General features: G+C 30.9%; 1 protein-coding gene across 1 annotated transcript in view; it reads left to right on the forward strand.

Moving 5' to 3' along the window:
* The first annotated feature begins 359 nt into the window (after window positions 1-359).
* LOC134697839 (GRIP and coiled-coil domain-containing protein 2-like) overlaps window positions 360-14,310 on the forward strand; it is a 65,155-nt gene continuing 51,204 nt past the window's right edge. Inside the window, exons 1-7 of the mRNA XM_063560125.1 lie at window positions 360-371; window positions 1,058-1,159; window positions 4,508-4,573; window positions 6,502-6,551; window positions 7,235-7,345; window positions 12,908-13,015; window positions 13,419-13,472. Coding sequence (XP_063416195.1) covers window positions 360-371; window positions 1,058-1,159; window positions 4,508-4,573; window positions 6,502-6,551; window positions 7,235-7,345; window positions 12,908-13,015; window positions 13,419-13,472 — 503 coding nt within the window. The remainder of the gene's footprint in view (window positions 372-1,057; window positions 1,160-4,507; window positions 4,574-6,501; window positions 6,552-7,234; window positions 7,346-12,907; window positions 13,016-13,418; window positions 13,473-14,310) is intronic.

Genomic DNA, 14,310 nt, shown 5'->3' on the forward strand with positions numbered 1-14,310 from the left:
TCTTACTTTCCGTTTTTATGGATATATATAGTATTTAAAAAAAAAATAATAATTATTCATAAAACCCAAATAACAAAATGGTATGAAATAAATAACGTAGAAATATAAGGATTATTGTTTATAAACATTTTTTTTTGTATGATGCAAGAATTTATTAAGATTTTATTCTATGTTTCCTGTACAAATGAATATTTAAAAATACCAAAGCAGAGTACCTTGTCATATTAAATGCTTATTTCTTAATTGCAACTCTGAAAACATTCATTTTATATATATTTCTTTGATTCGGATTGAATAAAATAAATTTGATAAGAATATTATCTTTCTGCTTTCGATCTAATATTAATATTTTAACCAGAATGTTCTCTCTCGTAAGTCTATGATGAAATACACAGTATCCTGCGGTGCAATCTCCAAACATAATTAGTTTACATGTTATCGAGACAACAGACACTTCCACGTTGTAATTGACCTAGATACACACTGTGTACAGTGGTCCTTTAAAACATATAATTGCATCGTCAAGGGCCATCAAGGGCCATCAAAGACTTGATAACAGCCTGTTAAGATCTGTATAATTAACCGAAAACTTTCGAGACATTCCGCGAAATTTATTCAGACTTCTGGCCGAGAGATATCAAGTGGCCCATAGACACATCCAAAACTCGCCAATATATAAGCATGAACCCCTCAGGGGGTTCATGCAAAAAAACTTTATTTAACTGTTTCTTCAGTTTTGAAAAAAAGCTAATTTTTAACTTGAAATTGTAAACATGATTTAGTTGATAAGTTGATTAATTGACTGTTGGTGCCTGATATCACTGTCAGCACTTTTGTTGTATCAAAACTACCAGTTTTAATAATAGGAAGAAACCAGAGTAACTATAATGAGAACCACATACCTTTAGCAGAATAATTGTCAACCATAGTCAACATGATCAATTAAGATTGGAGAGGAATGCACCTTGCTGAAGAGCAGTTTCAACTCATAACCTTAGTGTTGATAGGTTGGTGATCACTGTTGAGTAGTTAATCTGGTACACTTCTACACTTTTAGGTCATTAAAGAAAAAGAAGTTTCAATACTTATTAAGCAAAGAGCTCCTAGATCTTTACCATCTAGTCCTGCAAGGCATGTTGAAGAAATAATTATTACAAAGGTAGGTACACGTATAGGTTGTTATATATTTTACCGCTCTTGTCCTTTAAGAAACTTATTTTTTATCTTATAATAATTGTAATAATTATAATATTTGTTGCAGATCTTTGATAGTTCTGTTGTTGTTTTTTTATGGTCCAGCAACAAAGTTGTCTGTGCCATATAGTTTTACCCTTGTCCTTCTTTCCCTCATTCCGTCATTACGCAACATACCATAATACAGACTTTTTTTCTAAATGCCTTCAGATATTGGGCTGATTTTTGATATGTGAGTTAACCATGATGAGTTACAGATCAAGTTAAATTTTTGATCTTCTCCACTAATTTTTACCAGGCTTTGGACTTTGATAAATTGTTCAAAATCACAGTTATAATGACTTTTTGTCTATGTATATTAGGCTGATTTTTGGTTTGTCAGTTAACCATGATGAGTTACAGATCAAGTTTAAGTTAAGTTCAGCCTCACTGATTCTGCCAAAATTAAGGGTTAACGACTTTGAAAATTGGTGAAAATCACAGTTATACAGATTTTTTTTTCTATACACCTTCAGATTTTGAGCTGAATTTGAGCTTTTCCCATCACTTGGCGTCCGGCGTCGTCGTCCAATGTCGTTTACTTTTACAAAAATCTTCTCCTCTGAAACTACTTGGCCAAATTAAACCAAACTTGGCCACAATCATCATTGGGTTATCTAGTTTAAAAATATGTCTGGTGACCCGGCCAACCAACCAAGATGGCCGCCATGGCTAAAAATAGAACATAGGGGTAAAATGCAGTTTTTGGCTTATAACTCAAAAACCAAAGCATTTAGAGCAAATCTGACATGGGGAAAAATTGTTTATGATGTAAAGTTCTATATGCCCTGAAATTTTTAGATGAATCGGACAACCCAATGTTTGGTTGCTGCCCCTGAATTGGTAATTTTAAGGAAATTTTGCTGTTTTGGGTTATTATCTTGAATATTATTATAGATAGAGATAAACTGTAAGCAGCAATAATGTTCAGCAAAGTAAGATTTACAAATAAGTCTACACAACCGAAATGGTCAGTTGACCGCTTTATGAGTTATTGCCCTTCATAGACAATTTTTAACCATTTTCATAAACTGTAAATTTTTACTAACATTTTCCACTGAAACTACTGGGCCAAGTTCATTATAGATAGAGATAATTGTAGGCAGCAAGAATGATTAATACAAACACATCACCATCACCAAAACACAATTTTGTCATGTTAGCATCTGTGCCCTTTGTTGTTTAATATTCACATAGACCAATACGGTAGTTGTAAATTTTTGTAAATTTTTAGAAAATATTTTCCACTGTAATTACTGCGCCAAGTTCATCATAGATACAGATAATTGTAGCAACAAGAATGTTCAAAAAGTAAGATCTACAAACACATCAAAATTTTGTCATGAATTTATCTGTGTTCATTGTTTGATATGAACATAGACCCAAGGTGAGCGACACAGGCTCTTGAGAGCCTCTAGTTTTTATTTTAGGGACTTATTTAGTAACCCAGTGTTGTATCTATTTTTTGTTTTTTTTTATAAAAGTTCAATATTAATTTAAAAGTAGATAAAAAAAGAAACGAATACCTATTTTACATTTACTTAATTATTTTTCGCTTTATACAACAGCAAAATATTTTTTGCGTCGTATAATGCCATCATCTCGTCGTCCTGAGTCTGATTGTCTCTCTTGAAATCTTTGCTATCTACATTGATCTATGATGTCAAAGTTAAGTTTCCTGTACTGATCTGATTCTGACACAAACTTTTGTACATTCATTCTGTTCTAGATTTCCATTTTAAATTAGTTGCAGGGCTTTAGAACAAAATCACATATGTAAGTGGAATTCAACCTGCTATATAAATAAGAAAATATGGTATGTGTGTCACTGAGACAACTCTTCATCCAACTTCCAAGTCACAATGTTTAAAAAGTTAACAATCATAGAATAAATAAAATTGAGAATGGAAATGGGGAATGTGTCAAAGAGACAACAACCCGACCAAATAAAAAAAACAACAGCAGAAGGTCACAAACAGGTCTTCAATGTAGCGAGAAATTCCCACACCGGAGGCGTCTTTCAGCTGGCCCCTAAACAAATATATACTAGTTCAGTGATAATGAAGGCCATACTAATTTCCAAATTGTACAGAAGAAACTAAAATTAAAATAATACAAGACTAACAAAGGCCAGAGGCTCCTGACTTGGGACAGGTGCAATAATGCGGCGGGGTTAAACATGTTTGTGAGATCTCAACCCTCACCCTATACCTCTAACCAATGTAGAAAAGTAAACGCATAACAATACGCACATTAAAATTCAGTTCAAGAGAAGTCTGAGTCTGATGTCAAGATGTAACCAAAGAAAATAAACAAAATGACAATAATACATAAATAACAACAGACTACTAGCAGTTAACTGACATGCCAGCTCCAGACTTCAATTAAACTGACTGAAAGATTATGATTTCATCATATGAACATCAGGCACAATCCTTCCCGTTAGGGGTTGAGTATCATACCATCATGACATATATGAGATGAACATAACCCGTGTCATGCCAACAACTGTTTTTAGAATAAATGTGTTTAGTTCCGACGCAAAGACCTTCATAATTATCAGTGACTCAATATAAACGCCAAAATATGCAATCTGTAATGACTTGACAACAGTATCGTAATTATATCCCTTCTTAATAAGTCTATTCAAAGGTTTTGTAAGTTTCTGAGGTGAATACTGACACCTTTGTGCTTTATAAAGAATATTTCCATAAAAAATTGGATGTGAAATACCTGAACATATAAGAAGTCTGCATGTTGAGCTACATAATGTATATTTATGAATGATGTCTTTATACCGATGATAAAATTTAGTAAATGTTTTGACTAGTTTGTGATATCGAAAACCCTGGTGTAATAATTTTTCAGTAATACATAAATTTCTCTCGTTAATAAAGTATGGCTATCAACACATGCTCATCATGCTCATAAGTTTGTAGAATTTGTCTGAATATCTTAGTATGCAGTAACTAGGCTGTATGTGTCTCTACTATGTGACTACTACTTCAAAATCTTTTGAAGTCCTTGCAAAGTTAGGTCTTCAAAATGTAATTAGCTGCTATGATGACAACATCTCATTAAAGATAAACAGGAAAATACAGTAGGACCAATCTATGAATGATTAAATCATCCATGGACACATCTTTGAAGGAGATAAATAACGTAGAAAAGTTTATCCCCTTGACATATTTTACACATTTATAATTAAAAATTGCATTTAGATAGTAATTATTATAAATCTTATAGTCATTTTTGCATTAATTAAAAATTTCAGAGTGGGTCTAGTTCAAAATCGAAACCAAGAGTCAAAATAGCATGGGGGAATGAACAAGGTACTTCAGTAAGTATGAACCATTACGTATTTGTACATTAAATTGGTTAATTAAAGGATATATTGACTAATAAACTATTTAGTAAAAAATAAGTTATTTTATCAATTAGAATTTTCGTTGAGGAGGTGTGATTCCAAATAAAACTTTGCCTCTGATTTTTAATCATATTGGTGTAGTATCAGTACTTTTACTTTTTAAACTCTGTAAAAGACCATTTGAGTACTGTGTCTCACCTGTGATTGCTGCTGTCAGTTTAAAATTTCTTTAATGTTTAATTATTGCTTAAAAAGTCAGATTATTTATCAGTAAAATATTAAAAGATTAAAAAAGTAAAAAAAGCATTTCACTTAAAAGCTATTTGTTGGTCATGAATCATAAGCTCGTGTGAATGTTTTATCCCAAAGTTATTGATATAGAAAAAAACTTTTTTTTGTATATAAAAAAACCATGTCCATATATATCTTAAATGCAGTTAACCGAAAAAGAAGATTTAAAAAATTCTTAAACAAGGTTTGATGATGTAATTGATTAAACAACATTCAAAGGACCACATCTTAAAGTTTAAGTACATTTATCTGTAAGATAAAAATAAAAAAAACATTTAATTTTTTTCTATTGATACTGCCATGCCTGTTTTATATTCATGAAGAAGTTTATAGAAATTCTATGAAGATTTTACAAAGTTGTTGTGTTAAAAACTTTAACCTCAGACTATATAAGCACAGGGTTCTCACTAAGGCAAGTATTAGTCCATGAGTTAATAACAGGACTCATGAAATTCTGTCTGGAGTCTGTACTCACAATTTTTATAACTGGTGAGTCTAAAGATGCATCAAGATTAAATTATTTTGTATAAACTGAACACAAATACATGTATCAACATTTAATAGCAAAAGTTTAAAAGTAATCTGAATTTAATCTCAATTCATTGCTCTATTAGCATGATTAGGTCGTGGAGACAAAGATAAACATTTATATTGCAGTAAAACATCTTCTACATTCTTTTTCATGTGTTTGACTTACTTAATGTCCAAAAATGTGCCTTAAAAATTCCTAAATGAGAACCCTGATAAGTATTTACTACCAAGAAAGCTAAGTAAAGTAATATATTTACCGGTTAAACATGGCAATTTGAAGATTTTTTTGCCCCCACCTACGATAGTAAAGGGGCATTATGTTTTCTGGTCTGTGCGTCCGTTTGTCCGTCATTCGTCTGTCCATTCGTCAGTTCATTCATTTGTCCAATTTCAGGTTAAAGTTTTTGGGCGAGTTAGTTTTTGACAAAGTTGAAGTTCAATCAACCTGAAACTTAGTATATATGTTCCTTATGATATGATCTTCCTTATTTTAATGTCAAAGTAGAGTTCTGACCCCAATTTTACGGTCCACTGAACATAGAAATTGATAGTGCGAGTGGGGGATCCATGTACTGGGGACACATTCTTGTTTCCCCCTAATTTGCCCTGGATGCTATTTACTTATTCAAATTTTTTATTATGATAATCTTCATGCAAAAGTTTAAGATGACAATGAAACTTCTGAACCATTACAGCCTTTTCAGTCTATAGTTCTTTGGAGATGAAGTAAAAGTATGTGTTTGTTTGATTTCTCTATTGAATATTAAGTTAGTTTGATCAATTGCCATCTATTAGCTTATCTATTTCATGGCATTTTAAAGCACATACCAACACGGTTAATTTTATTTTTTACAATTTAAATTTGTTTTAGTTGTTTTTTAACAAAGAATAGATAAGGGCTCTCTTGCTTGTTTACATATCAAAGTACCTATTTTAATTTAATCAGAGTATCACATTGAAAGACCTTACTGTGTTTGTGTGCAACAAGTGAGCTAATGCCCCTTTAAAAGTACTTCATAATCTGCAGTTTATATAGTTTTATGATGTATAAATATATATGAATGCTTTTCTATTTTTAGGGGTTTGATGGACTTATAGGAGAATTGGATTATGATAACTATGATTCTCAGTAAGTGTTTTAAGATTTATGTAGAAAAGGTTTTATGTTCAGTTTGTTTAACAAATGATGCTACCAAAAGTGAACGATTTTACATAGTTGTAGTAATGAATTTCTCTGATATTAAGGATGTGAATATTACTTTGTATTTCTTTTTAAAGCCTTTTATTTTTATGCCCCTACAGAAGTGAATGTAGCATTAAGTTTTACCGTTGTCCGACTTTATGTCTGTTCATGCATAATTTGTTTCTGTTCTCTAAAGTTAGTTTGTCTCTATCAAATGTTATTTATCTTATACACAATGTTTTAAACCACCAAAACACAGATCAGGTTTAAATTCTGGTGGAGACACTTTCCCCTTTCTAGAGTTATGCCCAATTGTATATTGTTTTACTCCGATCAATCTGTCCTCGCCTCCTGTCCTTCCATCTGTCCTTTAGTTTGCCCTATTGTCCTTCGGAAGTTCCCACACATATGACATAGGTTTCAGCATATAACTTTTGATCATTTGTTGATGATTGTGTATATATTTTTAAAGGTATTCTGTAAATATTTCATAAATAACAAGATGGCATAGTTGTGGACTAAGATTAGATCTAAGTCAAGAATTATACAATACATGTATAAAAATTTCAAAGATTTATGAACAGATTAGAAATTCTAGAATTCTAAAGCATTACAGTTTTGTATTTTAGGGGTATAACACCAGTTACTCACACAGAGCAGCCATCGCTTCATACAAATAAATATGCAGATAGAGAAAGCAGTCTAGATGTATTGCAAGAAATATTTGCTAAAACTAAAAGGTTTGTTAAAAGTTTTGTATACATGTATACCGGTATAAAGGTTTTGGAACTATTGTTCCAATTCTTTCTTAAGGCATGAGCCTCACCCTCCTGGATGTAGTTAATCTCTTGAAATAAATTGTTGAAATAAAAGTCCCAATGCTACTCCTGTATATGAAGATAACATATGGCAGTTTGCACAAATGTTAAGGTAATATCTTTAGAGCAGCATATTTTAAGAAAATATATGATTGTCAGTTTTTAATTTTAACCTTTGTGATCTCACAATAGAGGGCATGTCATTGGGTGTGGCAGGAGGTGAGTTACATTCAATCCATGTTAAAGCATAGACTTAAAAATTGGAAATTGACTTTTTTTCCCTTAGCATTTAGGAGTAAGAGTAAAAATAGTTGATTTAAAGTCAGGTGAATGTGGTTGTAGGATGACATGCAAGCTACTACATATTTACATGTACCTTGTGTAAATTTGACATCTTTCTCAGTGTGTTATCTAATACAAAGCAGGGTTAATATTCATATCAATTATCACATTAATATTACCTCATCCTGAACATGCTGAAAATGAATTAGCACATATATTGTTAAAATCATTTATTTTTCAATTAAATGATGGTGATTTAAATAAAAAGTACTTTAGCAAATTTTTTGTTCTTCCCTCGCCGAGATTCGAAACCATAACTTTTGAACTAGTTTGAATCTCGGTCTATTTCTGTAATTTATTCTTACATACTTTTGATTTTTTAACTCTGTATGCGTACATTGCCTATAAATCTTTTTTTTTTTTTTTAAATTGTTTGTATGAACATTGAACAACAAATTTATGTGACGTATATAATTTTTATAACGTCAGACACTCAAATCAATCCATGTGTTCTTAGACAGTAGATGTTATTGTGTCCTTTTAAATTGTTCCCTTTAAAAAGTTTTGGATTCTCATATATTCTATGTATAATTTTTGGACTAGTTTGAATCTCGGGTCTATTTCTGTAATTTATTCTTACATACTTTTGATTTTTTAACCCTGTATGCGTACATTGCCTATGTAAATTTTAAAATTGTTTGTATGCACATTGAACGACAAATTTATGTGACGTATATGTTCGTGGATAAGTTTTTTGTGTCCTGTTAAATTGTTCCTTTTAAAAGTTTTGGATTCTCATAAATTATATGTATAACTTTTGGACTAGTTTGATTTCTGTAATTTATTCTTACATACTTTTGATTTTTTAACCCTGTCTACGCTCATTGCCTATGTAAAATTTAAAATTGTTTATAATCCAGGTACTTTTGATAACTATTGTATGCACATTGAACGACAAATTTATGTGACGTATATAATTTTTCTGACGTCAGACACTCAAATCAATCCATGTGTTCGTAGATAGTAGATGTTGTTGTGTCCTGTTAAATTGTTATACGATGATGACTGATGTTCCCATATTTTGACTATTTTATTGATTGTGACTGTTTATTTAACGCATCATGTAAATGTAACGGAATTTGATGAGACTGTTATTAAAGTGAGAGGGTTAGCGCTATAGAACCAGGTTTAATCCACCATTTTCTACATTTGAAAATGCCTGTACCAAGTCAGGAATATGACAGTTCTTGTCCATTCGTTTTTGATGCGTTTTGTTTTTTGTTTTTTTGATTTTGCCATGTGATTATGGACTTTCCAAATTGATTTTCCTCTGAGTTCAGTATTTTTGTGATTTTACTTTATGCTACTGTGATATCGTGACACCAAATCGCCTGCACTGCAGCCGTCCCGCTAAACCACACGACCACCTGAGCTCTACTATAATAAACCTTTGGTGGCTGTGTGTTACCTTTCCTCGTCAGTTTTAATCTAGCATTGTACTACAGTACATGATATATAAGGCATGGAGATGTTATTGTTACAGATCAGCTCAATTATCTATAGTAAAGGATCCTACAAATTAATGTAAGATACAGTCACAGAATGATGCATGGAAAATCCAGTTTTGTGTGATAAAATAAAAATACACGTTAGAATTTTAAAGATAAAGTGTGAGAAAATAGCTCTTATAACATGCTTTTAGATAAGGAAAAGAAAAAAATGAGGTCATCAAACTTGTTTTCTTGCTACATATTAAAATAAGAAATTTACAACACTTTCTATAATAGAATTTCCTTATCTGAGTTATCTTCCCTTATTTTGAAAAGTATAAAAAAAAATAATAATTAAACAAAAGTACTGTGTTATTTTTTTGTTTGTTTGAAAAAAGCCTATATATATATATATAAATGATACAACACATAACTTTCTTAATAATCATTAAAAGTCTTACACATAAATTACATACTCTAAAAATTTGCAAATTTATTACAATCTAGACCAATTGTTATCCGCTACTTTAAAATTCAAGATGGAGGAATACACCTGAGTCTCGAATATAGTCTATTATTGTATGAATTTAGAAGATCTCAGAAATGCCACGTGAGGTTTTTACTTCACTTGATGTCAGTCATTTTTGATAATTTTATGAACTTGTTGTATTTGGGTTCAACATTTATTAATTATACTTTAAAAAAATATGGTTATTTGAATATAATTCTTGTTTTAAATCGTTCCAGATATCAAGAGGAGAACATTATACTGAGAGAAAATGTGTCCAAGCTTGAAGATGAAATACAAAAAATGCATTCCAAAAGAAAATACAAAGAAATAAAAGGACCAAATGCTGGGTAATTATAAAATTGCTGATCCTAGATGTTGTGTAGATAGTTGTTTTACACTAACATCAGAAACATAATAACAAATAATTCTTTTTCATATTTAATACGACACTTAAAAATCAACCTACTAAGCAAGATTAATACAATGATAATTATTCCCCCGCTTTAAAAAAAGGGGGGGGGGGGTATACTGTTTTACCTCTGTCTGTCCGTCCATCTGTCAGTCAGTCCGTCCCATGAATATTTTTTGTTGCATTTTTCTCAGGAACTACAATACAAGGATTTCTGAAATTTGGTTTCAGGGTTTATCTAAGTCAGCTATACCGTGTGATGGGTTTTCAAATTGATCACTTGACAACTTCCTGTTTACCGAACACTTGTATGATTTTACACATGATAGCCAAGTTGAAAATTTTCGTCACACTTTTCTCAGGAACTACAATAAAAGGATTTCTGAAATTTGGTTTCAGGATTTATATAAGTCAGCTATACCGTGTGATGCGTTTTCAGATTCATCACTCGACAACTTCCTGTTTACCGAACACTTGCATATTTTTACACTATTTATATTATCCACTTGCGGCGGGGGTATCATCAGTGAGCAGTTGCTCGCAGTTTCACTTGTTTGAAATTGCTTTTATAGTCAAACATAAACCAGTTGCATGAATTTCACATGAAGTACTGATAATTTTACAAAATAATACAAAAATAAATTTTACCAGAGTCAAAATCACAAAGGACAGAGAAAATATCTAAAGACAATTAGTGGAGTAAAATACTATTCATTGGAGTTAAATAAATCCATAAAGTCCATAAATTTCAATAATAAAATTTTCGCTATTCGAGACACTAGATAAGAAAAATTACACACACTCTTGCAATTGCATTAACATACTTGTTTATTGCAAAGAAAATATGTCATCTTAGTAAAGATCTCCTCTTATAAACTGTAAGTTTCTATTTCTTGTTTTATATGATTTGAATCAAAAGTAATTGTTATTAATCAGTAAAAATGTAATCTATTGTAATATCTCTAAATTTGTTAGTTAATTTTTGTCCAGCAAATTTTGTTGCAGAAAGCTCCACATAGGTGTAGTGATCCACCGGTGGTGGCAGCAGAGTTAGATAACTTAAGGTAGCACAATACAAAGATTTTTTTACTTCCAATCACTAACCTTTGAAATGCTGTAACTTTCTTATTAATACATAGAAAATAATAAAAGAGGTATATATAGATAGATAAAAGAATAATCTTTTAAATGAATGCAATATTTTTTATTATGCAATCATTACGTAATCAATTATTATGTAATTAGTGGCAAAATCTGGGTAAGTTCAATTGAATGAATTTAACTCTATCATCTCTTTAACTATACAGAAAATTTTAAAGAATTCTAAATCAACACATCATGGGCTTCAAAAGGGTGTCTTAGATTATCTCTATGGTATTCCATTCTCTCATAAATCTCTAATTAGTGTAAACAACCTAACCACATAAAAGAAGATAATGTTTAATTAGGTGTAAAATTTGTTCTATACATTCTATCTGAAATCTGAGACACCCTTTTGTAGATAATGGCCATTGGAACAACATATAATAAAATCAACCCTCTAGGGATACCTTTGCAGAAGCTAATTTCATTTGAATGTGGAAATTTGGTGAAAAATAATTTAGACACAGTTAACATTGTAATTGGTTACATAATTGTTGATTAATATAAACATTGCATTAATTTGAAAGAGTAATCTGTTAGCTATCCAAAACTACCACTTTTATAAATTTTCAAGCATTATTAAGAAAGTTACAGGATTTTAAAACTTGGGTGTTGGAGTCATAAAATCTTTGTATTGTGCTACCTTAATAAAAGCTTTATATTTTGGAAGACCTGGATGCTTCATACTTTGTACATAGATGCCTCATGTTACAAATTTTCTGTCAGTCACATGTCCAATGTCCTTGACCTCATTTTCATGGTTCAGTGACTTCTTGAAGAAAAAGTTAAGATTTTTTGTAATGTTAAATTCTCTCTTATTATAAGTAGTATGCGCTTACCTTGCAAGGTCCTCATGTCCGTCAGTCAGGTTTCACATGACCTCAACCTCATTTCATGGATCAGTGAACAAGTCCATATCTCTATAAGCAATATGTCTAGTATGTTCAGTGTATGGAAGGACTGTAAGGTGTTCATGTCTAACTGGCAGGTGGTCAATGTTTAGTTTTTGAGTTTTGGTTTATTTTTCTAGTACTATATGCAATATAATAGGTCAACTATATTTGGTGTATGGAAATATTTTATGATCTATATGTCAGTCTTACAGGTTTTATTTGACCTTGACCTCATTTTCACTTTTCGTTGCTAAGTGTTATAAGTATTTGCGTTTTGGTCTTTTTTTTCTTAATTTATAAGCAATAGGTCAACTTTATTTGTTGTATAAAAGAATTGTTAGCTGGACATGTCTTCCTGGCATGGTTCATCTAACCTTGCCCTCATTTTCATGGTTCGATGGTAAATGTTGAGTTTATATGACAGTTGTAATACAGCTTTAATAAGGACTATCAACATAATATCAATGATAAGTAACGAAGGCGACATTTCAGCACATGCATTCTTGTTTTCTAGAAAAATGAACTTGAGTTTTTTTCAGTTTATAAATGCAATGTTTAGTCCCCTATCCCTTCCAGTCTGTTGATTTTGACTTAAAATATTCCCTAAAGTAATAAGGTTTCCACCCTTTTTCGTCATGCTTGAAGATATTGATTTGATAATTGTTATAAAGTTTACACCATAGCATGTTAAAGATCAAGTAAGCATTTATTTCCTGTTTGATGGTAGAAAAAATAATATGCACACTTTTCTTGCAGAAGAAAATGCAATTTTTGTGAAAAAAATTGTCAGCGTGCAGAGCGGTACCAAGCTGAAAGGAATGATTCTCTGTATGACATTGAAAGACATAAAGAAACCATTCAAAAGTAAGTATTTCTTTTTACCTAACCTGTTTCAAAGAATCTTGTTAAAGAGCTATGTCATAAGTTGACGCTGCTTACACCTTTTTATTCATCTGACATTAAGCCTAAAATGTAAGAATAATCTTAATTATACATTCTCTTGGTCCTATCCTTAAGTAATGAGAGAAATAATTAGACACTGTCTGTTCGCCATTTTGTTTTGCACGATCTAGTCTTCGGTAATTGTATTATTGACTTTAGAAATTAAGAAATTTCAGAAATAAATAGTATTATAATGTATTTTACATATCCTTGTTTGTCAGAATCTTTGTATTGTTTTATTTGTTCACTGAGATTTTTATTTTACTTTCATAATGTATTTCCTATTTTGGTATAGCCAATTTAAAATGTCCACTTTATTTTGTAGGCTTGAAAATGAACTGAAAGATAGTAATTTTTATGCTACATATTACCAGGAGAAGTATGTTTTTACTATATATTTTTACTATAAATTAGTAAATTTTACTATAAATTTGGTCCTGATATCTATGATGAATTTATTTCACAAGCCCAGTAGTCAACACTTTTTGTGCTGACATGAATTGTCATTTTTTTGAAATACTAAGGCTTTTCTACCTCAGGCATAGATTACCTTAGCTATATTTGGCAAAACTTTTAGGAATTTTGGTTCTCAATGCTCTTCAACTTCTTACTTTATTTGGCATTTTTAACTTATTTGGATTCCAGCGTCACTGATGAGTCTTTTGTAGACGAAACTTGCGTCTGGCGTATATACTAAATTTGGTCCTGATATCTATGATGAGTTTATTTACATGTTATTTCTGGGCTTACTGATGCTGGTGTATAAAGAGATGATTAATTTCATTCTAATTTTGTATCTGCCACTAATTCTATTAAAACCAGTGACTGCATTTTAATGAATATTTTAGAACAATAACAAGTGTCTTTCGTGATATCATATGTCCCTTTTATTTTATAATCATCTTCAAAACAATTTACTTGATGTAAATGAAGTTTTTGTCATAATTTTGCTTGAAGGATTTACATATTATGATCCATGAAGAGAGAGTGTAAATGGCAAAAATGTACAGCTAAGAAGGATCTACAAATAAGTGAAATGATGAAAATAATCCATTGACTCCTTAACACATTAATTCATGAATGCACGTAGAACTTGAGTTAATATTATCAGTGTTGTTTGATCATGCTTGAGTTGAATATTTTTCTGTAAATCTTTTATGTACATTCCCCTGTCAAACTAAACATGCTGAAAACAAAGACATTTTATTAAGATCAAA

Source organism: Mytilus trossulus, chromosome 14 (assembly GCF_036588685.1).
Source record: "Mytilus trossulus isolate FHL-02 chromosome 14, PNRI_Mtr1.1.1.hap1, whole genome shotgun sequence".
NCBI lineage: Eukaryota > Metazoa > Mollusca > Bivalvia > Mytilida > Mytilidae > Mytilus > Mytilus trossulus.